The sequence below is a fragment of the Anolis carolinensis genome, chromosome 5 (genome assembly GCF_035594765.1).
Source record: "Anolis carolinensis isolate JA03-04 chromosome 5, rAnoCar3.1.pri, whole genome shotgun sequence".
NCBI lineage: Eukaryota > Metazoa > Chordata > Lepidosauria > Squamata > Dactyloidae > Anolis > Anolis carolinensis.
Window position 1 is genome coordinate 11,985,722 of NC_085845.1, and position 24,921 is coordinate 12,010,642.

The 24,921-nt window shown below is 39.7% G+C and overlaps 1 protein-coding gene across 4 annotated transcripts in view; it reads right to left on the reverse strand.

The window, feature by feature from the left end:
• Window positions 1-24,921, reverse strand: part of slc4a4 (solute carrier family 4 member 4) — a 258,202-nt gene that overhangs the window by 64,273 nt on the left and 169,008 nt on the right. For 2 of the 4 annotated variants that reach the window (XM_062981084.1, XM_062981086.1), the window contains exons 6-7: window positions 23,913-24,065; window positions 3,980-4,056 (exon numbers count right to left, since the gene is read on the reverse strand). In XM_062981084.1, coding sequence (XP_062837154.1) covers window positions 3,980-4,056; window positions 23,913-24,065 — 230 coding nt within the window. Of the gene's footprint in view, window positions 1-3,979; window positions 4,057-23,885; window positions 24,066-24,921 lie in introns of all 4 variants that reach the window. The other 2 variants (XM_062981083.1, XM_062981085.1) reach the window with 1 other exon arrangement.

Consider the following 24,921-nt stretch of genomic DNA (forward strand, 5'->3'; position numbering starts at 1 on the left):
TGTGTATTTACTACACAGCATAACAGATATCACACACTTTCGCAGCATTCTGACTAGGATCGCAGGGTCCCTAACTATTTACACAATTAGACATCACAGCAGGGAGGCTAGGAGGATTTAAATCAGAAAGCTTGTTTAAATCAATGACACAAATCAATCCTCCCATTGCTTAATTCACAGTTCCTTGATAACTGTTTAATACAACTATTCAGACATCTGAAACTAAATAAAGATTTTATTCAATCCAAAATCATAGGATTGGCTCAATCCAAATATTGGAACAGCTCCATTTGCATAGAGAGTCGGCATGGTGCAGTGATTTGAGCATTGAACTGGGACTCAGGAATCCCAAGGTTTGCTTCCCTGTTCAGCCATGGAAATCCACTAAGTGGCTCTTTGCAAGTCACACTCTCTCAGCCTCGGAGGAAGGCAGTGGCAAACTTCCTCTCAATGGAACTTGCAAAAAAAAAAACTTCATGATAGGTTCATCTTAAGGTTGCCGTAAGTCAGAAATTATATTGGAGGTACAGGACTACGATGATAACAACAACGACAACAACAACAACAACAACAACAACAACAAAATTTATTTGCCCAGATACAAGGAAGGCAATGGAAATCAATGGCTTTATGAGAGGCTTCTGCCTGCACAAGAAATATCACACACAACTATTTCTAATGCAAAAGTTATATATATTAAGCAGAACAGTGTTTGTACACTAGTTAAGAAATAAGAGCACAGTTCAACCCAAGTTAAACACATTCAATTCATAGGGTGGATATTTGTTTTATCAGACAGTGAAGTATGGGCCTCTTTTCTTTTGAAACCAATGGGATTTAAACTAGGTTTAACTGAGAACTTAGAAATGTTAGGACTTTGGGCTGCTAATCCCAGAATTTCCCAAGTTGAAGGTTCTAGGAACGCTCATTGTAACAAAGGCAATCTTTCCAAATTCTTGCTCAAAATTATGTAGATGATGCTGTTGGTCTAATAATAATTCAGACAATTTTGTGCAATGACACAGGGCCTATTGGTGGTGTTATGGCACTGATAGTCACATGAACACTTTGGCTCAACCTAGAGTATTCCAACTATGGGATACAGAGCCATAGTCAACTTGCAATGAATTGAGCTCAGTGGGTTTTTGTTGATGAAAATCAGGAGCCAAATTGTCTGATAAAACAGCAGGGCAGCATGAACTTCCTTCTCCAAATTTTCCAGCTTCATATTGCGACAAAGAGAGTACATTGGGGGAAAATCCCAACTCAATGTGGCTATGGCATATATGGCCTCACCCGATGATTCTTTTTCTTTGACATAGAAAAACAAGCAACAACTCAACTTCTTTTATAGACGACGATGGATTAAGTTTTAAAAGTGTGTTAAGTGTAGAGCTGGACCTGTTTGTATTACACTCAGATTTATAGCCGAAATATTAAAACACTGGGGGAAAAACTTCAGTTAAATTAATCTTTTAGAATCCTTTTGTATAAACAATTACTTATGAACTGCCCTGATAAAGGAGAAGTTTGAAACAGGACTTCATCCACCAAAAGTATTTTGTACACAGTGAGAAGTGGAAACTCTTTGAAGAGGGCAAGTTGAACTTAAAATCCATCTTTTCCTAACAGCAGCCAGCTTCTGAGTTTTTAAAAGAGATACCTGACAAAATTAAAACTGTTCAGTGATAGCCAAAAACTTTTCACCTTGCTATTTTCAAATGTCAGCCACAGTAAAGCATTCCAACATAGTTTCAAAAATGTCATATTCAAAAATGTTCAACGTGGAAGTTCTCCATTTTTCAAGTATTTATTTTCATTGTGCTTAATTTGGCACTTCCATCACTGACCTATAGTGAATTATTACCACAAAGCAAATGTTTTGAAATGTTTTGTGTATAGGTATCCTTTTCTTTCTCTCTATGTAACAAGAAGAATAGGTTTTCCAAATTTGTTTCCTCATCCTGATACAAATAAAGTTGTTATGGGGACAAGCAAACTTCAATCTATCAACAAGCTGGCTTCTCTTTTGGTCCAGCTGCCAGCAGACAAAAACAAGAGGAAGAAACTTCTTCCCAGTAGTTGCTTATTTACTTCCTAAGCAGAATGACATTTCAAAACACAGCCTTGAGGCTGTCAAATGTCTAGTCAAGGTAGCAAAATAGTGAAAGCAAGCAATTCAGCTGTCAAGGAAAAAACAAAAGCCTTTTCATCTTTCCAAAGGCATTACTAAATAATAAATTATTTCCTTCCTGTACTTTTTTTTAGCAAGCATATAACACAACTATTTTTTGACATTCAAGCAATCTGAATCTGCAAGAACAGCTTAACCAATTCTCCTGGTGAATTCTGGTTCATATTTATATAATATTTTTGATTTGTCTCCAAAAAACTTTTGTTTTCACATGGAGGCTATATCTCTCACAATGATTCTCATGGAGGTTTTGTTTGCTGGCTTTTCGTTTTCCCTTCAGGAGCATATTACTTGATTCTGTACTAATTCAGTGTGCTAAATATTTTGGTAGAGTGATAGGGACAATTACCTTATTTCCATTTTAGAAAAAAAAAAAAAATTTTTTTTCCCCAAAATGTAAGGACATCTGGACAAGAAGAATCCTGAGTGGATGAGAATCTTCATTTTGGGAATGAAGTATCATAAGCAAAGTACATGACACTTTCTGTTCAGAAAAGAGAAACATGAAATTTCTGCACAGAAAATGATTGTTGCACAGGATTCTTTTTTCTGCACAGAAAATCACTTGGATTTCTTATACAGGCAGTTCCCAAGTTACAAACAATATAGGTTCTGTAGGTTTGTTCTTAAACTGAATTTGTTTGTAAGTCAGAACAGGCATACCTATCTATCCATCTATCTATCTTTGGATAACATAGGGAAGGGTTAACACCCCTGTGGAGTTTCTTTTGCTGTCTGTGCCCCTGTTCAGAAGATTTCACCTCACTTGCTGTCCCTATGATAACAGGATTTTGAAAAAAAATTAGCTCATTGTGGAAACGAAGATTGATGCTAAACTTCAGTGGAGCCCCCTTTTCCCCATGATAATAACTCTTTCAAAATTTCCCTTCCTTCCGAGGGGTAGATTTCTCTCACGTCCTGTTGTTTCATAGAATCATAAAATAATAATAGAGTTGGAAGAGACCACATGGGCCATCTAGTCCAACCCCTTCACCTCTGTTCTTAAACATGAGTCATTTGTACAGTAAGTCAGATGTAATTCGGGGACTGCCAGTACAGAAAATGTCCCAATTTACAGGCTGTCTCCAAAAAATGAAGAATTCTCAACAGAGTCTTTCACCAAAGACAAGAATAGTTAAGTATTTTGGTTATGCCTGCCAGAACAATTTTTACAACAATGTATATTTATATTCTTTCTATCAGCACAAAGAAACCATCACCCTGGAAGATTTTTTTCCTGTTCCTTATTATGACCTTGTTTGCCTGGATATTTCAATAGGTTAGTTTTAATGTTCATGTTTTACTACAAATTAGTGTTTATTTATTTAGAGTCTGATGTAACACACAACTTACTCAGATAGACTAGGTCTACAGTTTGGGTGGAGGACTCTACTAGCCTTCTAGCATTAATACTAGGCATTATCCCAGCTGGATCAGAACTAAGAGGGTGATCACATTGGGAGGTAATGTGCAAGGTCACTGCGGATAAACATGAAAGAGGACATTAACAGAACTCTAACAGAAAAACAATAGCATGCTTGAGGTTTGCTTTTTTCCAATTGAAAGGAGGTAGGAATAGAACTAGTGAATGACACAACTCTTGAACATCTGAAGCATAATGTAAACCATGAAGCAGGGAGCTTCTTTCTTGCTACTAGCAACACAGTGGCTTCTCAAAATGGCCAGTGCTTGAAAGTAGCAATTATTATCTATCCTTTTGCCTGTCTTGTTTCTTTTTTGACCACCACACTCTCTCCTGGCACAAGGGAATGATTTCAAGCTTACCTGCTCTTTGTCAGGTTTGTCAGAGATGTCATTCAAACTGGAGGAAGTCAGGTTTCTGTGCGTCATGGCTGGGCTGCCTGCAAGCACAAGGTCAAGAACACTTATTAAAATATCACTTGGAGAGTAATAGCAAAGGACACAGAGGCTCGGCTATAGCAATACTTGACCAAGGCAGTCTGCCAATTACATGGAGGGTATCTTAAGGCTTAATATAAGAAAATAGGATATAAAATATTAATATCTAATCTGGTCTCAGATATATGACAATCCTGTCCATTGAAGCAAGCACCAAGACCAAGCAATTGCAGAATATATTTATACTCTCCAACATCTCTTCTTCATCCTCTTAGGCTATGGGGTGAATGGGAGACAGTAGCATGAAAATGCTATTTATGTCCAGGTTTCTGAAAGGCAAGTCAATAGCTACTGTAAAAATAAGAGTTTTATCCAGCAGAGCTCTTCAGTGGTTCAATGATGATCTGACTTTGTTTGTTTTAAACAGCAAGAAGGTGACATTTTTTGCAATCAACTGACTTAACTCAACAAAAATTGAGCGTAACTGGATGATTTCCAGGCATATAAACTTTTCTCCACTTGACCCTCAGAGGAATAACAATGTTAAGTATAACAAGTATAGTGCTTTTTAAACCTCTAAAATCTAAAAGTACCCTCAACCAATTGGGATGGGCAAAATGTGACCCAGAACAGTATAGCGGTTTGAGTATCGGATAACAACTCTGGTAACCAGGATTCAAATCCCCATTAGGCATGGAGACACATTGGGTGACCTTCGCCAAGTCACCTTCTCCCAGCCTCAGAAAAAGAAAGAGGCAAATATGACATAATCTTGCCAGGAAAGCCCCATGAGTGCCTTAGAGTCATCATAAATGGGAAATACCATGAAAACATACCACCACCACCATAACAACAACCTGTGTCCAATTTTGAGTTGGCAAACTGTAGCTTTGAGGCTTCACGTGGCCCTCCATGGCTGTTTCTGTGGTCCCTAATTCATGCAGAAATCCCAAACTGCCTCTTCTCTAACAAAGGCAAAAAGAGCCTGTAGGAGAAGGAATTCACCTTTGAAACAGGATATAGAAACTCCTACTAACATCGAAAATGCCATTTTTTCAAAAACATATGTTGGTTCCCAGCCACTTCCACTTGTTTCTTTTTGCTTTTGGTATTTTTGACAGACTGTGCAATCACTGGAGTGGAAAACCATTACAATTGCCCACCAAAATCCTAAATGTCAATAAGGGGTGCATGGAATTTACTACATCTTTATTTCCGAGCCCCAAATATTTAAGCATAAGGAAGCAGGAGGAGAATACAACTTTTCTAGAACAGCTTAAGGGCTTAGCAGCATCTTCACATAAAAATAAATAAACACAAGTCCAACAGGACAAGAGCACTTGCGAAGAGAGATTAGGATTGCAGCCAAAGATCCATTCTGGAAAAAAGATGAGATACATCTAATATAATCTCCAAAAATCACCTTTTCATTAGCAGTCCCAGAATCCTTTAAAAGTTTTGCTACTATTCAAAGAACTTCTGGACGGCATTTTTTAGATTCACAGAAGTTTTGGAGGCTGAGACAAGCCAAGAAAGAAACCTTTTATCAGTAACTAACATTTCGGAAATGGTCTAAAACCTGACATCAATTTAGTTTCCTACTCCTGGAAGTACACGACAGATCCTTTTATAATGTGTCCTTTTAATCTGTACAGATCTAATAACAGAACTACCAAATAACAAGAGAAAATGGCATGTTTGGAACACTCCAAGTCATCAAGCAAGAAGAAGGAACATTTTGTTCAGGTTTTTTTTTCCTATGTAAACCAACGAATTTCTGTTAATTTTGCCTGGTGGTAAAAGAACTAACCAAGAGTAGAGACAAATTCATTAAGAAGATATCTGGTGCCTCAAGTCTTTGCCAAAAAAAGGCATAAAGAATAGCTTACTTCAATAAAAATGTGCCAGGCCAGTCTAACTTTCTTGTTTTGCTAACGACATAGGCATTCATCATCTCAGAACGTCCACAAACCTCTGCACTGCATTGTATTACAATGTTCCAACTTTATCAGATAGATATTTTCTTCCATCAATTTTGTTGGGAGAACTGCTTAATTTCTCTCAACCAAGACTGGTAGGTCTTAAAATCATTTCATTTACAAGAGCCTTGAAAAGTTACATCTATCAGACTACAGCTTGAAGAATTTTCCTGTCATCTACGGCCAATACAAACCAAGCTGGCTGAGATTATGGCTGCTATAGTAAAACAACAACAACAACCAACAACAACTTTTCCAACCTGTTTTGGCTGTGTACCACTCATTCTGAGATCATAGTTAGATAGTCAGAAAAACCCAATTCACCAGTTTGGTGGACAAGATAAACAGCATTGCTCATCTCAATGCTCTAACCACAACTAGTGACAACTTCTACGCAGCTGCCTTACCTAAAGAACATACAAAGCTTCACATTAAGCTAAAATCCTTAATTCACATCAAAGAACTGTCAAAAAATAAAGACTTTCCTGAATGTTTGTACTTGTACTGAGAAAAAAAAGATGTCATAAAGAGCAAAAGAAAGACATGAACAATGTGTTGTCAAAGGCTTTCATGGCCGGGATCACAGAGTTGTTGTATGAACACTTTACTTATTGAAGGAAGGCATATGTTGATTACATTCAGGTTTAGAACTGACATTATATAATTGAAATATTGATTTGGCTAGTCAAGGGAGGAGACAGATACCTCAGCTCACTTATGTTGCTGATTCTCATTAATATATATTCTGTGCAAATAATACTAACAGAGCATAAGAGTGTAAGGAGTCCATGTTCGTGTGGGACTGAGGCAATTCTGATCCATTTAGAAAATGTTGTATAGACTCAGTCATTGTGTACCCTATTGACTAATTACACTGTGTGACAAAATTTGAAAAAAAAATTATGTTCCTGGTTTGAAAGTGTTATTTCCTGTTTAATCGTGTTGTCCTTACTTTAAAAGTAATTATACTCCATAAACTTTGTTTTTGTGGCTGCCACAAACTAGGTTGAATTGTTTATTCATTTATTTATTAATTACCCTATTTATATCCTGCCTTTCTCAACCCCGAAGGGGACTCAAGGTGGCTTACAACAGCAATACAGTAGAGTCTCACTTATCCAACATAAACAGGCTGGCAGAACGTTGGATAAGCAAATATGTTTGATAATAAGGAGGGATTAAGGAAAAGCCTATTAAACATCAAATTAGGTTATGATTTTACAAATTAAGCACCAAAACATCATGTTATACAACAAATTTGACAGAAAAAGTAGTTCAATACGCAGTAATGCTATGTAGTAATTACTGTATTTATGAATTTAGCACCAAAATATCACGATGTATTGAAAACATTGACTAAAAAAATGCATTGGATAATCTAGAACAGGGGTCCTCAAACTTTTAAAGCAGAGGGCCGGTCCACAATCCTTCAGACTGTTGAGGGGCCGAATTATAATTTGGGGGGGGGGGGAATTGAACAAATCCCTATGCACAGTGCACATATCTTATTTGTAGTGCAAAACAACAACAATAACAATGAAAGAACAATACAATATTTAAAAATGAAAATAATTTTAACATAAACCTATGAGGATTTTAATAGGAAGTGTGGGCCTGCTTCTGGCCAATGAGATAGTCAGGTTAATTAGGATTGTTGTTGTTGTGAGTCTTCAAGTCATTTCAGACTTTGGGCGAGCTTAAGTCCAAAATGATTTATGTATTCATTTACTATATTTATTTACTACATTTATATCCCACCCTTCTCACCCCGAAGGGAACTCAGAGCAGCTGTATGTACATACAGTATATTATATTGTTAGCATAGCACAATATTAGCATTATATATTACTATATTGAACTATACCACTATACTGTAATATTATATGTAATATATAACATATAATTAATATATGGTATTATTATTATTAGTATTATATTGTATAAAATGATATTATTATCAATATCATATGTATAAACAATATATTATATTATTAGAACGGATATAAAATATTATATTATAAATGAGGGCGGGAGCCAGGTAAATGACCTTGGAGGGCCGCATCCGGCCCCCGGGCCTTAGTTTGGGGACCCCTGATCTAGAACATTGGATAAGCAAGTGTATAATAAGTGAGACTCTACTGTAATTCAATGCCTTAAAACACGTAAGGCATTGAATTATTGCAAAATGTGCTGCAGGATGTCACGCAATAACAAAATTTTTGCAGTTTAATAAACTTTTTCCATATTTTTATGATATAAACAATCAGGAAATGACATTTATAATCCAGGAACAAAGAATATGTTACACAGTGTTATAGGATCGTTGAAAGGGCACATAGATATTTTAATGCATTTCACATGTGGTAAACCTCCATGCTATAACTGGTGTGCAAGCAAAGTTTGTGTGTTCAGTTCAGAAGCATCGAAAGGAAAGCCGTACATTCCAGGTTTTCAACCAACTTGTAGTTCCTGCTTTAAAATAAATAGTAAGAGCAGCTTCTACATGCAAAGACGCAAATGAAAATATCTCTGTAACCTTTGCTGTTGTCACATTGACCATGAGAACATCCGCCACCACCCCAAGCATATACATACAAACCCTTCAAGCAGAACGTGCCCAGGAAAGTGTGCTCCCAACCCCGCCATCCACTTACTTAGCCATCCCACGCTGGGGCTGCGCTGCACCCGGATTTCATCATCCAACGTGCGGGTTGCTAGGCAGGGAACAGAACTCTCAAGCGGGCTGCGGGCTTTAGTGTTGCAAGCAGAAAGGACAGTGGGAGCCAAGAGCAGCAGTAATAGCAAGGCAAAGAAGGAAGACAGCAGAATTAAGAGAAGAGGCTCAGGCAAAGGCATATGCATATGCAAGAAAGTTAAGACAGAAAAGCATTGGACACGCAAGTTAACATGGTCAGAGTGGAAGACACATCCACACCGCAAGGAGACATGACTCAGGTATCACATTCCTGTAGCTGTATTTGTGAAATGTTTCATGACTTGCAAACGTTGGCCCTTTTGAAGCTTCCCAAGTTGCAATTACATTCGGATGTGCATACATTCAGCCCTCCACATTTGAGAGTTTCAACGCTCTTATCATCCTTGTTGTCCTTCTCTGAACCTTTTCCAACTTGTCTATATCCTTCTACAATGGAATACCCTGAACTGAATACATGATTCTAGATTTAGAGCCTGACTAGTGTAGAATATAGTAGTAAAGGTAAAGGTTTCCCCTGACGTTAAGTCCAGTCATGTCCGACTCTGGGGGTTGGTGCTCATCTCCATTTCTAAGCCAAAGAGCCAGCGTTGTCCGTAGACACCTCCAAGGTCATGTGGCTGGCATGACTGCATGGAGCGCCGCTACCTTCCCGCCAGGTAGACCTATTGATCTACTCACATTGGCATGTTTTCGAACTGCTAGGTTGGCAGAAGCTGGAGCTAACAGCAGCCGCTCACGCCGCTCCCGGGGTTTGAACCTGGGACCTTTCGGTCTGCAAGTTCAGCAGCTCAGTGCTTTAACACACTTCGCCACCGGGGTGAATAGGATGATGATAGTCAAACAAGTGTCAATAATGACTTTTGAGGATTTGATTATTCAGGGATATGATTAACAAAAATCTTTACATCCCTCAGTGTGATTCTATGGTCAACTTCTGCCGGAGGTTGACCATAGAACTGTACTGGAGGACTTAGAGATTTTTTGTGAGTTGTCGTACAGTCAATGTTTGCAGAATTTTACTGCAGAATCACACTGGAAGAAGCTCTCAAGTTAAAGAAGAGTTTTTATTTGAGTTTTTCCTACAGGTCAGCATTTCAAGCCACTGGCGGGGTGAGCTTCCACCATCAGCCTAGCTTCTGTCTACCTAGCAGTTCAAAAACAGCAATGTGAGCAGATAAAAAGGCACCCCTGAAAAACATGCCAGCAGTCCAATCAGTAAGGCGTCTATGAACGACAAAGCTCCTCGGCGTGGAAGAATGGAGCAACAGCACCTCCCCATGGCTGGGTCGAACACAGCCTCCAGATGCCAGAGATGGAAAAAAGGAGGAAGCCTGCCTCTATTTATGTACTGTTCTGTCTTTGTTGATTGTATAACGGCACTGAATGTTTGCCATATATTTATTTTATTTATTTATTTACATCACTTTTATCCCGTCTTTCTCTCCGAGGAGACTCAAAGCGGCTTACAGTAAATAGGCAAAAATTCAATGCCTAAAAACAATGTAAAAACAACAATTCATATAAAACCATCTAAAAAACAACAGTTCATATAAAACAGATACCATTACAAAATAAAATCACATTATATAAAATTTTAAGAATGTCCAAGATTAAAATCCATATATATGTATCTGTAATCTGCTCTGGGTCCCCTCGGAGAGATAGAGTGGAATATAAATAAAGTATATTATTATATTATATACTTTTATGGGGGTCCTATACCCCTAATGCCAGCAAATGTGGAGGGCTGACTATACTTATTCACTGATTTTTTTAAAAAAAAATTGGGTAAAAGAAAATGCCATGGTGCACACAGAACTTCAGTGAAATTGCTCATGACAACAGAGTTAGAATTTAGCTGCAATTTACAGGATTTGGTTCCTAGACTAGGTAACACAAACCAACTCTGGGTATGAAGCCACACCGGTAAAGTATCACAACTTCTGAATGATAAATCAAGTTCTGTTTGAAACTACTTTAATTATCATGGCTCCCATGACAATTAACCCATGGAATCGTGGGATCTGGAGTTTAGAGAGGTGTTTAGCATTCGTAACTAGAGAGCTCCACTCCTCCTGAACTATAGAACCAGTGCTCTGCATACAGGGAGTAAAGTATCTCACTGAAATGCAATTTGTACGATTCCATTGGGTGGAGAAATGACAATTAAAGTAAGTGCTGCATTTCTTCAGGCAGCTACACCCTGCTCTTTCATTTTTTTTCCAAGCTGGTTTCGTATAATGAAAAATAAAATCAAGAAAAAGTAGATTATTAATTGCAGTAGGATCAACTCAGCATTATTTCAGTTCATTCAACAAAGGGTCTTTAAAGTCTAATGCCTATCCATGGACTTCAACCTTATTCAGGGATGGTTTCTTTATTCTTGAACATTCATTGAACATTGATCTATTACCACCAAAAACATAGTAAAAAGGGAAAGAACATGGAAAGAACATTGTGGCGCCTGAAAGATTGACAGATACGTTCTGCCATACACTTTCTTGTCTAGACCTCAAAGCCAATGCAACAAAGAATATGCCATAATAAATTTGTCTGCCTTTAGAGTAACACAGGACTTTATCTTTATGTTGTATTCTTAGGGACACCAAGCAGCTCACCATATCACAGTGTACTATGTTATGAATCACTTTTCTAGGAAAGTTGCAATAAGAAAACTGACACAGGATAGCTGCAAGGACTTTGTATTGGTCAGTGAAAATTAAACCAGCTTTGTATTACAAAAGAAAGTGATCAAAAAGGCCATGCTTCTCATGTGTGTTTACTTGGAATGCTACCTTTCACTGAGTATCTTTGATAGAAGACTATGATCAGTTTATATATGTATATTTTGTGTGCTCTACATTCAGTTACTTTAAACTTGGCCATTTTAAAGTGATAATAAATATATTTTAAATAAGATTTAAATTAAAATCAATTTTCTAAATTTTTAGTCACCAACTTCATTTAATCAGATGACTTCATTTAAAAATGCATATTCTGATTAAAATGTGGCAGCCATCAGAAGTAAGATAAACCCATTTTGAGAATCACATCTGCCTCTTGGACCAACATCTGGCCATCCTGGCTATAACAGAACTCCGCAATGGATAAGACAATCCATTTCTATATGTAAACAAATACTAATGTAATAGTTATTGTTTTCTAGGTTTCAGAATTAAAATGGTCTTATACATCTGATCAATTATGACCAAAGAAGTTTTTAAAGCTTTTACGCTCAACACTGGAAACTAAGGGTAGCTTAGCAACCAACAATATTCAGTTTGGTCATTAAATTGTAATTAATATTGAAAGATGGGCCTCATTCTAAGACCAGCACCCATAAAACTGGCTATTAAATATTTGGGAAAAGATGGATTCTATTTTGACTTTTATTTATAGTACGTAAGTGTATCAGTGAACAGGAATGCATACTATTTTGTAATGCTTACAACAATGTGCTAAAGAGACTTTGCTTGCGCTTTATAAAAGTGTTACCTCGAGAAATGTATCCTCTTTCAGCCTTCTCCTCTTCTGCTTCTCTTTCTACTCTCATTATTTTAAAGCTCTGTTGATGTATTATTTAGCTACTTGGAATAACCTGCATGACACTTAAAGGAGTAAAATTTCATTCTTCTGACCAATAATGGGCCTTATTGTGCACTTGATGCATTTTTAACAACTTCTAGTTTAAATAAGTAATCAGGATAAATAAATTATAATTCTGTTTTCCAAACTATTGTTTTAATTGAAGGGAAAGATGTGTGATCTCCAAGTTTCTCAATTCCATCATGGCTAGTAATTTATCTGTAAGACAAGCTAATATCTTGTCTTGGACCAACAACAATTAGTGACAAATTTCTAAATTCCAAAGAACTATATTAAGGAGAACAGGTTACATTTTGACCATATAATTTCTAAGTGAGTGATGATTAACCAAAGTCTTATTACATAATTTAAAAGGGTTTACTCTAAGGTACTGGTTTTCAACCTGTGGGTCCCCAGATGTTTTGGCCTTTAACTCCCAGAAATCTTAACAGCTGGTAAACTGGCTAAGATTTCTGGGAGTTGTAAACCAAAACACTTGCAGACCCAAAGGTTGAGAACCACTGATCTAAGGCTTGCAAAGTCTGGACCCAATATAATTCAGACTAAGACTGGAATTTGATCACAAGCACCATCACAACCAGACCTCCTCAGTTGATAATGCATACTTACTGGGACACTATTTTAGTGTAAAAGTAATTCAACAAGTATTTGGGTCTTATGGAAGTTATATAAGGTCAGTTCCTTCTGCAGCCAATCAGAACATGAACACATAAACAACTCACTCATTCTCTCTAGTAGGTAAAGGTTTTCCCCTGACGTTAAGTCCAGTCTCCAAATGAGCACTGATGCTCCTTTTTTCACAAGTAATCCTCTTTCATGATTCTTTTATGGTATTTTTTAAAAAAATTGATTTAAGGTAAAGGTGTCCCCTGACGTTAAGTCCAGTCATGTCTGACTCTGGGGGTTGGTACTCATCTCCATTTCTAAGCCGAAGAGTCGGCGTTGTCCGTAGACACCTCCAAGGTCATGTGGCCGGCATGACTGCATGGAGCGCCATTACCTTCCCGCCGGAGCAGTACCTATTTATCTACTCACATTTGCATGTTTTCGAACTGCTAGGTTGGCAGGAGATTCTCTCTATCCCCTTGAATTATTTGGTGGGGAAGTATTCAGCCATTGTTTAACATGTGAGCTTAAGGTCTCAGTACCCTACCGATTGCAACATCAGCCACAAAACTGTCAGATCTAATGCATTTACACCAGGTGCTATATATATGCTGCGCTATAGGACCCTGGGCGTAGTATAGTCAGATCTTCATATTTGCAAGTTCTTTCGAAGTCATCCAGTGCAACTCCGCAGTCATCTTCCAATGGAAGCTGACCATAGAATGGCAATTGTTTTGTATTTCCTACAGTTTTGCAGAAATTAAACAGAATTCTAACAGATATATGAGCCAAGCAGAGAAACCCATTCTGATCTTTGCTGTCATAACATCTCCCTAAAGATCAATGTAGCAATGACCATCTGTGCAGCTATACCAATGTGAAAAATTCACCTGACTGCAGGTGCTGAAGGTGGCGTCAAAGGACCATGCTATGCGTCCCATATGCCCCACTCTGTTTGCTCTGAGATATGATGGCTAACACTGTGTGCCCTAAAGTTTGATGTAGGACATTTTATTGAAATGGGAAGTCTAATCTATACAAAGAATGGCAAATGTGAGTCATCTTTTCCTCTGTTTCAGCAACTGTCTTAGATAGATTCTAGCAAGTTGGAATGCGGCAATGGAAGCTGGGAAGAAATGGCCTGGCAGGGGAATATGCCACCATTTTCTCTCACATACATAGACATACACACACTCAAATTACATAGTAAAGAGTTCATAAAAAGAAGCCCATAATGAATACACAGAGGTTCACATTTGGGAAGGACTGAGGTTGGCAGAAGATCTGTCTCAACATGAAAGTTGTAGAGGGGAATCAAAAAGATTGGAGAAACTTACTGCCTACTTCCTTGGACCTGGGACCTGCCTTTCCTTCTGAACCGTTTCTCCTCTCTTACCTCCCTTCACCATTTGCTTAGTATATTCTTTGGTTTTCTTTTTAACTCACATCCCTCCCACTAAAGGCTATTTTGAGCAGTGCAGCATTAAATTGACTTTGGAAGGAAAATTGGCAAAATGTACATTATTATTAATACAAGTAAATAGTGCTAATTATGCTATTTTACATACAGTAGAGTCTCACTTATCCAACATAAATGGGCCAGCAGAACATTGCATAAGCGAATATGTTGGATAATAAGGAGGGATTAAGGAAAAGCCTATTAAACATCAAATTAGGTTATGCTTTTACAAATTAAGCACCAAAGCATCATATTATATCACAAATTTGACAGAAAAAGTAGTTTAATACACAGTTTAATAATGCTATGTAGAAATTACTGTATTTACGAACTTGGCACCAAAATATCACGATGTATTGAAAACATTGACTACAAAAAAGCATTGGATAATCCAGAACACTGGATAAGCGAGTGTTGGATAAGTGAGACTCTACTGTATTATAATTTTGCACAGGAAATACTATTGTATTTACTCGAATCTAACGCTCACCTTTTTTGGCTAAATTACCTTGCCAAAATTACGGTGTGCATTCGATTTTTGTAATACGGTAATCTTAGTGCTGAGCCAAAGCAATAGGAGAAGCTGCTTCAGGAGCACCTGGACCTCCTATTTGAGGAATTGTCATCTGGAATTTAATTGTCATAGCTCAATGCTATTCAATCCTGGGAATTTTAGTTTGGTGTGGTATCTGCATTCTTCGGCACAGGAGGCCCAAGGCCTTGTAAAACTACAGCTCCCGTGACTCCAAAGCATTGAACCAAGGCAATTTAAGTTACCATATTTACTCGAGTATAAGCCGACCTGAATATAAGCCGAGGCACCTAATTTTACCACAAAACTGGGAAAACCTATTGACTCGTGTATAAGACGAGGGTGGGAAATGCAGCAGCTACTGGCAAATTTCAAAAATAAAAATAAATATCGATTCTAATAAAATTACATTATTTGAGGCATCAATAGGTTAAATGTTTTTGAATGTTTACATAAAATTGTAATTTATGATAATAATAATAATAATAATAAGAAGAAGAAGAAGAAGAAGAAGAAGAAGAAGAAGAAGAAGACTTTAAAAAGATAAGACTGTCTAAGTCTGATTACCTATATACTTGAGTATAAGCGGACCCAAACATAAACCAGCCAGGATCCTCATTTGAGTATAAGCCCAGGGGAGCTTTTTCAGCCCTAAAAAAGGGCTGAAAAACTAGGCTTATACTCGAGTATATACAGTAATTTATTCTACTAAATAGATGAATTGCTGAAAGCTTTGGTGCTCTTAACACTTTTGTTTTTAAAGAAGTAATTTTAAGCAGGCAACAACTGTAGTGGACATATTACAAAGAGTGCATTACATTCATCAGCAAATACTTTTTTGTTTCAGGGTTTTGAAAATTGTGGTGCACATTAGATTCGATGGTACATTAAACTCAAGTAAATACGGTATTTCATATAATAATGTCAGAAAACCAGAATATTGTATTTGATTATGCAATTCAAAAAAGTATAAATAATTTCTTCCACTAAATAAAAGGTCCACAAACTAGATTTGAAAATCCACCTCTAAAGAAGGTCAGGAAGCTATCTAGATAGCTCAGGGGAAATCTCGCAGGTATCAAAGTGCATTGCAGACAAAATCAAAAGCCACCAAAGTAATTTTTAAATCCAGCTTCAATTAGCCAAACAGCTTTAGCAATTTCTACCAGTCCCTTTATGGCAACTTACAATATACTCTAACAGACATATATGGAATATATTATATGAAATTATTCCCCCTCACAAAAACGTGAATAAAGCATCATGCAAAATAGTGTTACCCACACTGGGCAGTGAGCAGTGTACCATTTCATGGAGGAGGTAACTTTTTAGCGGAATTTTTCATGTATTAAATAATGCATTCATCATGAGACTGCAAGTTATTTGGGGCTGGGAATGCATCTATTTTCACTATACGACTCTTCTAGACATCACCTAACATTGACAGATCTACATGAATGCCAAAATCAGACAATTGAGCCTATCTGTAGGACACAAATGATTCACTCATAGTTTAGGGAAGTTATTCATACTTGGTGAAATGAACAAATCTTCATTCATAGTAGGCAAATCCAGATGTTCCAAAACTCAACTCTCCCATTTCCTCAACTTTGACTATGCTGGCTAGAAGTTGTAGACAAACAAAATATTTGGGGGGTCACAGTTGCACTCCCTTATTTGAATTTATTCTGCAAGATTCAACAATTGTAAATTTGGTCAAGGCTGCAGGACCCATTTGTTTGTCTTTTTAGCAACCCATGGTATCCCTAGGACTCTTCTCCAGCACCACATTTCAAATGTTAACTTGCTTTATATTCTGCCTTTTACCCAAAATCGGGACACAGGGCAGTTTCCAACATTGCCCGCTTTTTCTTTTTACTCTTCATGGGACTGCCCCGGTGGTCTTTTTCCCCTCCTACCATCACCACAGAAACACTGAGTCAACTGATGTGGTTTCACCAACACAATGCACAGACAGAATTTGGCCTCAAACACATATGTTGATGAATTCGATAAATGTTTATCTGTCAGGCTTACTTCAAAGGACCAGTCTGAACGCAGATCAAAGACAGCTGCTCTCAAACACAATCTTTATTGAAGAATACATGACTTTGGAAAAGTCGAGAATGACCTAATGTTTACATACATCTAATTTTATCACTTCTGATGCAACGTAATATCACACGCAAATATCATCATCAAACCCCACCTTCTGGATCACATTTCCACCAAGGTTTCTATCCCCCCCACACTACAGCAATTATAATTGTTTATACTTTCACCCCTGAGTTCCCAGGCTCATTTTATCTTCTCCCGCCAGGTGCTCGCATGTTTATGTTATGAAGTCAGATTCAGGGCTTGGAAATTCAGCCCTGGGATCTGGCTGCATGACATGGCGCCCCCGTTTTCTTCGTCCTCCTCTTCGGTTCTTCTTTCACCATAGTCCTGAAACAAATCAAACAATAACTCTATGGGTCCATTTTGTCTAAAGTCCCCATATATTTTTTCAGCAAGCTGCGATGGAAGACTGGGTGTATTTTCCCTAAACTTTTCGGCAATGCCAATTGGAAAGTCACTTCATTGATAACACCCTGTATTCTGAATGGTCCAATATATTTGGGGCCCAGTTTTCTTGAAGGTAACCCCAATTTGATGTTTTGGGTACTTAACCACACTAGATCTCCCTTATCTAATTTATCGCCTTCCACCCTCTTTCTGTCTGCGAACGTTTTATACTTTTTGTGTGCTTCTTTTAACGAAGCAGTCACTTGATTCCAACATTCCATCATTTGCGTTTTCCATTTCCCTGCCTCTGTTCCTTCATTTTCTGTCCACCTCGGCAATTGGGGTAACGGTTGTATTTCATACCCGTAAACTACTTCAAAGGGGGTTTTGTTTGTTGCTGAATGTATAGTTGAATTAAAGGCTAGTTCCGCAAACGCCAACCACCTAGACCAGTCATTTTGTCTCATGTTAGAGTACATTCGAAGGAACTGCCCAAGCGTTTGCTGAGTACGTTCTACCGCCCCGTTTGTCATGGGGTGAAAAGCAGAACTTAAACTCCTTTCTGCTCCTAGCATTTCCAAGAATTTTTCCCAAAATTTTGCTGTGAATTGTACTCCTCTGTCACTGACTACTCTACTTGGACATCCATGTAATTTGTAAATATGGTTTATGTACAATTCAGCTAGTTTCTCAGCCGATGGTAGCTTCGTCAGTGCTATAAAGTGGGCCTGTTTAGAAAACAGGTCTAATACTGTCCAAATATAACGATGTCCTTTGCTGACTGGCAGTTCTCCCACAAAGTCCATAGCTACACATTCCCAAGGCCTGGTAGGTTCCGCTACTGTCTGTAACAATCCCATAGGCTTCCCTCCTCCCGATTTATTTCTGGCACAATCATCACATTGGACAACATGATTCTTTATGTCCTTCCTCATTCCTGGCCACCAACAATGTTTTGCTATTGCCTTTGTTGTTTTGGTAATTCCTGTATGACCAGCGCTCTGGTTGTTGTGAAAACGATGCAGAATCTTAATCCTTAATATTGCTGGGATATACAGTTTCTTGTTTACAAACCAAAATCCCCCCTTCTGGTCCCCCTTTTCTGCGTTGGACGCGATCCATTGATCTCCTTTATAAGACTGTTTTAGTTCATTTCCCCAGTTATCTTCCCCGCCGAGTTCGACAAAAGCCGTGTCCTCCTTTTGGGTTTGTGCTCTTGTCCTGACAGCTAAGCCCCATTGTTTGTCAGAGAATATTGTCCCCTCCTTTGCTGTGGTTAGGCCTTCGTGTTGAGGCATGCGTGAAAGAGCATCTGCCAAGACATTCTGTTTCCCTTGAAAAAACTTTAATTGGAAATCGAATCTGCTGAAGTATTGCGCCCATCTGATTTGTTTGGGGGACAATTTTCTAGGAGACTTTAAATACTGGAGATTCTTATGGTCAGACCAAATTTCGAATGGGATTCCGCTTCCTTCGAGGAAGTGTCGCCAGCATTCTAAGGCTTTTAATATGGCTAATGCCTCTTTTTCCCATATTGGCCAACTTTTTTCAGTTTCGCTGAACTTCCGTGACAAATATCCACAGGGTTTTAAGTTCCCATTTTGATCCTTTTGCAATAGCACTGCCCCGTACGCACAGTCTGAGGCATCGCAATGGATTATGAAAGGGCTCCTGATATCAGGGTGTTTTAGGATGGGTCCTTCAGTGAAGCATTCTTTTAAGGTCTCGAATGCCTTTTGGCATTCTGGCGTCCAACTCAGTTTGGCGCCGGGAGCTTTCACTTTTGCTGTCTCCCCTTTCCCTTTTGTTTTTAAAAGTTCTGTAAGGGGTGCGGTTATTTGTGCAAAGCCTTTTATGAAGGGTCTGTAAAAATTTGCAAACCCCAGAAATGATTGTAATTGCCTCCTTGTTTGAGGCACTCCCCATTCTTTCACATCTGCTACTTTAGCTGGATCCATAGCTAACCCTTCTGGAGACATCCGATATCCCAGAAAGTCAATTTGAGTTTTATTAAATTCACATTTGGACAGTTTTGCGTACAGCTTTGCTTCTCTTAGTCTCTGCAAAACTTCCCGGACCAATTTTACGTGCTTTTCCTTATCTTCCGAAATGATCAAGATATCATCAAGGAATATGAACACCCCTCTGTACAATAACGGGTGTAGTATTTCATTTATAAGCTGCATAAAGCAGCCGCTTCCATTTTTTAACCCGAAAGGCAAAATTTCGTATTCAAAATGGCCGAATGCGCAGGAAAATGCGGTTTTCCAAGTATCCTCCGGTTTGATCCTTAATTTATGATACGCTTCAATTAAATCCAGTTTAGTAAATATGCTCCCTTTCTTCAATACGGTAATTAAATCCTTGACTAAGGGCATAGGGTATTTATTGTCCTTGGTAATTGCGTTTAAATTTCGATAATCAATACACAATCTTAGGGAATTGTCTTTCTTTCTCCTAAATAACACTGGAGCCCCGAGAGGAGAATTAGATGGCTTAATGAAGCCTCGAGCCAGGTTTTTATCAATGTATTTTCTCAATTCCTCCTTCTCTTGCACAGACATGGGATACACTTTTGGTTTTGGTAAGTCTGCTCCTGGGGTTATTTCAATCCCTACTTCTATATTTCTTTTGGGAGGCAATTTACTGGCTTCTTTCTGATTGAAAACATCCGCAAAGTCTCTGTATTCAGGTGGCAATAGCTGTGGGTCTATTTCCCCTGCTTCGTCTTCCTCGTCCTCCTCTTCTGCAATTTTGCTTATCTCCCATTGCATCTGCTGTTCTTTAAATGCTAAGCTTTTTCCTCTCCAATCTACTTCAGGATTTGCTTGTTCGAGCCATGGTATCCCCAATATTACATGGTATGTGGCAATAGGGGCTATCACAAAGGATATTCTTCCTCCCCATTTGCCTATTTTGCATGGAACTCCCCGTAATTCCTTTGTAGATACTTCCCCAGCAGCGACTGATCCATCTAGCTGCGAAAATGCAATTGGGGAGTCAAGTGCCATCTGCTGGCATTTCAGCGCTCCTGCTAATTCTGGGGTTATAATGTTCCTAGAACACCCGCAGTCTACAAACGCCTTGCAGGTGGCCCGATTTTCTAGCCCCGAGAGGCAAATTGGTACTACTATCATGCGTTTGTCCCGACTCACCAATCTTTCCGAAGATTCTGGGGCCTGCACCTCCTCCTCCGCACGCCTCCCGGTTGCTGGCTTGGGCTTTGGGGCTTTTGGCGGCTCCCCCTTCCGGGCCCAGCATTCCGCTGCTCGGTGGCCCGTCTTCCCACATACAAAGCATCCCGGTTTAGGTTTGTTGTCGTCTCCTCTGGAGGGAATCCCCGGCCTCCCTCCGGGTCTTTCTTGCTTCCTCGTTTCTCCTCGACCTCTCGCCACCGGTCTTTGCTGGCCGCTGCTGCTCCTGAAGCGCTTTACTTGTGCCAGGGTAGATTCGACGCGCCCCGCTAGTTGAATCCATCCCTGGAGCGTCTCGGGGTCGTCTCTGTGCGCTGCCCAGCTGAAAATCTCGGGGCGTAGTCCCTCTTTAAATAGTTCCACTTTGGTTACTTCAGACCACTCCGGTACCCTTTCCGCGAGGTGGAGGAATTCCTCTGCGTACTCGGGCACCGTTTTGTCCCTCTGTTTTATTCCTTTCAGCTGGTCTCGAGCCCTCAATTGCTCTAGCCGGTCTCTGAACCGGTTCTCCAGTGCGGCGAGGAAGCGGGGCACTGACCTCAGGCATGGGTCGCGTCTGGCATGCAATTGCACATACCAGCTGGCTGCTCCTCGCTTTAGTGTGTTGCCGATGGCTCGAACCCTGCTTGCTTCGGAGGGAAATGTGTGTGCGTTGTCTTCCATGTATCCTCTAATGCTAATTAGAAAAAAGTTCAGTTCCTCTGATTCCCCTCCGTATTCCAGCTTGAGATCTTCCCTTCTAGGCATCCATTCTGCAGCCCTTTGATATTGTCTGGGCGGCGTGGGGAAGGGTTGCATCAGGTTTCCTCGGGTGGCTCCTTGGAACACGCCGCGCCCCACTCCGGTGGTCATTCTGCGCGGCTCCTGGAAGTCTGCCGCCGCTGTTGGCTCTTCCGCCCATCCGCATACTGGCCTAGCTGTAGCCCCCTCATCTCGCCTTTCCTCGTCGTACGGCACATCCTCCTCCTCTTCCTGGACCCCCCGCTCCTCTCCGCCTTCGTCTGCGAATCCACTGGACCCGATCCCTGGCCCCAGTGGCCTTTCCACCCCGACGCCCATTCGGGGGGTTGGGAGCTCTGTTGGAGACGGCGGCCTCAGGGTCCCCAGGGCTCGCTGACGCTCCACTTCTCGCGCCATGCTGTCCCGGAACTGCAGCTCCTGCCAGTATTCCTCATCTCCCTCGTCCCTTGCCGCCACGGGGCTCTGCGTTGACGCCCGCTGGCCCCTCTGGCTCCAATCTCCTTCTTTGCTTGGTTCTCTCTCGGCGCCATATCGGCTGGCCTCCTTCTGGAGATTCTCTTCCAATAATGGCACCAATCTCCCCACGGTTTCCGACAGCCTGGATAAATTAGTTTCCAGGATGGATAACCGCAGGGCCACGGTCTCCGGCATACTTCCTCCAGATCCCCAACTGGTTTCTGCAGCTGCAGAGACGCCTCTTCCGAGCCTGGGAATTCTCTGGGTCACGCCGTTCGGCTTGGGGTACCCCGTAGAGGAAGCTATGGCTTGCAGCGTCTCTTCTCTCTTCGGCCGGGCCCCTTGCAAAGGCCTCTCTGCCTCATTTGGGCTCTGATCTTCTTCCTCGCTCAATACAAATGATTGAGGCAGGTAAAGCTATTCTCTTTCAGGACTACAAATTAAGCATCTAAATATGGCACCATGTCCTTTTTAAAGTCACCTTGTCTTTAAAAATCTATATCTAAAAAGCCTCAGTCATTATTGTATTGAACAAGGCAAGTCAAGAAGAGTCCAAAAGCCAAGCTGCATGTTCACTATGATCCTATTTTACTGCAAGGATAGGACTATACCATTAAAATAGAGGTGGGCAATTAGAGCTATGAGACTGCATTCATCCGCTGTTTTTGACTCCTTAGAACTTCCAGAACTGTTCTTCTTAAGAATTTCTAAATGGTGAATTGAAGCTCCCAGGACTAGCAAATCGCCTTTCATATGTACTTGTGTACATAGAATCATAGCGTTTGAAGACCATCAGGTTCAACCTCCGGCATTGTTAATGTAGGAGCCGCGGTGGCGCAATGGGTTAAACCCTTGTGCCGGCGGAACTGCTGACCTGAAGGTTGGGTTGCTGACCTAAAGGTTGCCGGTTCAAAACTGCAAGATGGGGTGAGCTCCCATCTGTCATCTCTAGCTTGCAGGGACATGAGAGAAGCCTCCCAGCAACACATCCGGGCGTCCCGTGGGCAACGTCTCGGTAGACGGCCAATTCTCTCACACCAGAAGCAACTTGCAATATGTTCTGACATGATAAAAATTGTTATAATCCAAAAAATGCCAGGTTTTCAAAACTAGAAATGGACTTCGGAGATACATGACATTCATGATTACATTGCTTATCCATCTATTGTTCTTAAACATCTATCAAGTACTATTATGAAGAGGGAAAATGAAAAAGAAATAACAACTTCTTGCTTTCCAAAAAGGACCACCTTGCAGCTATACTATTATTATGGAATATTAACACTGGAATGGCTACTCCTTCACTTAAAGCACTGTCAACTTCTTCATATGCAAAATCGTAAAACAAGCTTACACATTAAGGGAACACAACACAGTAGTACATTTGTGTCAACCTTTGTTATCTTATGGTTTTTCATGTTTCCAGACACAACTTTGCCTACTTTTCTCCATGAAAACTAGAGGAGAAAAGGAACATCTGATTCAATCCAACTTGCTCATATCCACAATGAGGACTCTTTGTGTTGCTCATCTGTGATTATGCTGACAACTTTAAAAAACTTTCCTTTTTCAAACCATAATTTCCAGAATCTTCCAGCCAGCAAGACTAATGTAAAAGAAACTTTTCCAAGCTCAAATTATGAACACCATTATTCAAAAAGTCTGCACATCTGTGAATCTCACACAGCAAAATATTTCACATTCAACTGGTGAGGACATGTTGTGTGTGTGTGTGTGTGTAACACCCGATGCTTTACTCAGTGTTTTATTTGTGGAAATGATTAACAAAGCGATTGCCTACAAGACTAACACAAAACGAAACACACCCATATCTTTTCCCCCCAGTTAGTAGTGGAGATATGGTTAGAGCGATGCGCCACAGCATTAGAAGCCTTCAGAGCCAATAACTGATGTGTCGATCAGCATGGTCTGCTAATCTACTTGTGGGTTAGATGCGTTGCCATGAGGTGACGATGAAGTTAGTTTGTTCGGTGGGTCTCTAAGGGGAAGGCCACAGCCCACTGGCCTCTGCATTACCATTATCGGGGTTGGTAAACATCCTACTTGCACTGGAGACAGTCTTCCCGATGTCAGCCAAGGACCGTAGGTTGGATTTTTTGGTCTGGTGCCGATGCTTCCTGAGCAGCGTGTAGGTGACTTTGTCCTTCATGTCCAGCTTCAATAGGCCTGTCTCAATCTGATTGTCAACAACCATCTCTGTGGCACAGAAAGAGGGTTAGGGAGAAAAGAAACGACAGAAAAAACAACTTAAGCAAAGCTTTGGATGTTCATAAACTCCCTACACAGAATCTAACAGGTTGAATTACAAAGCTTTCTATAAAAAAAATTTCCTTCTTCCTTTTGTTTTTACAAAGTTTAGAAAAGGCTTCCAGTCCTTGATAAAGTTTTCCTGTGTTTTTTTATTGTTCATCATTGCTAATTTGTCCATTTATGCTATTTTAAAGACTTAAACCATCCATTCTTCTACTGTTACCCTGTTTCCCCAAAAATAAGACATCCCCAGAAAATAAGACCTAGTAGAGGTTTTGCTGAATTGCTAAATATAAGGCCTCCCCCGAAAGTAAGACCTAGCAAAGTTTTTGTTTGGAAGCATGCCTGCTGAACAGAACACCAGAGCATGCAAGATCGGTAAATGCATATACCATAGAGTGTTGTATATGGAAATAACAAGAAACAATAACAAGAAACAATAACAAGTAACAAGAAATTCTTGATAGGATTCACAGTTTGTCTGGTTATGCTACTTTGTGATAATAACTACTGTACAGTATATAATAAATGTTCATTTTTTGTTCAACAATAAATGTGAATTCTTCTTCATGGAAAAATAAGACACCCCCTGAAAATAAGACCTAGCGCATCTTTGGGAGCAAAAATTAATATAAGACACTGTCTTATTTTTGGGAAAACACGGTAGGAGGTCTGCTGTCTTCCAAAACTGTGAATATAATATCCTTGCTGCTGTTATCATGTAGTGCAATACTATGTAGTTTATTGATTTCATTTGTTTTTGTTTGGCATTGCCAATAAAAATATTTCAAGCTCCAATTGT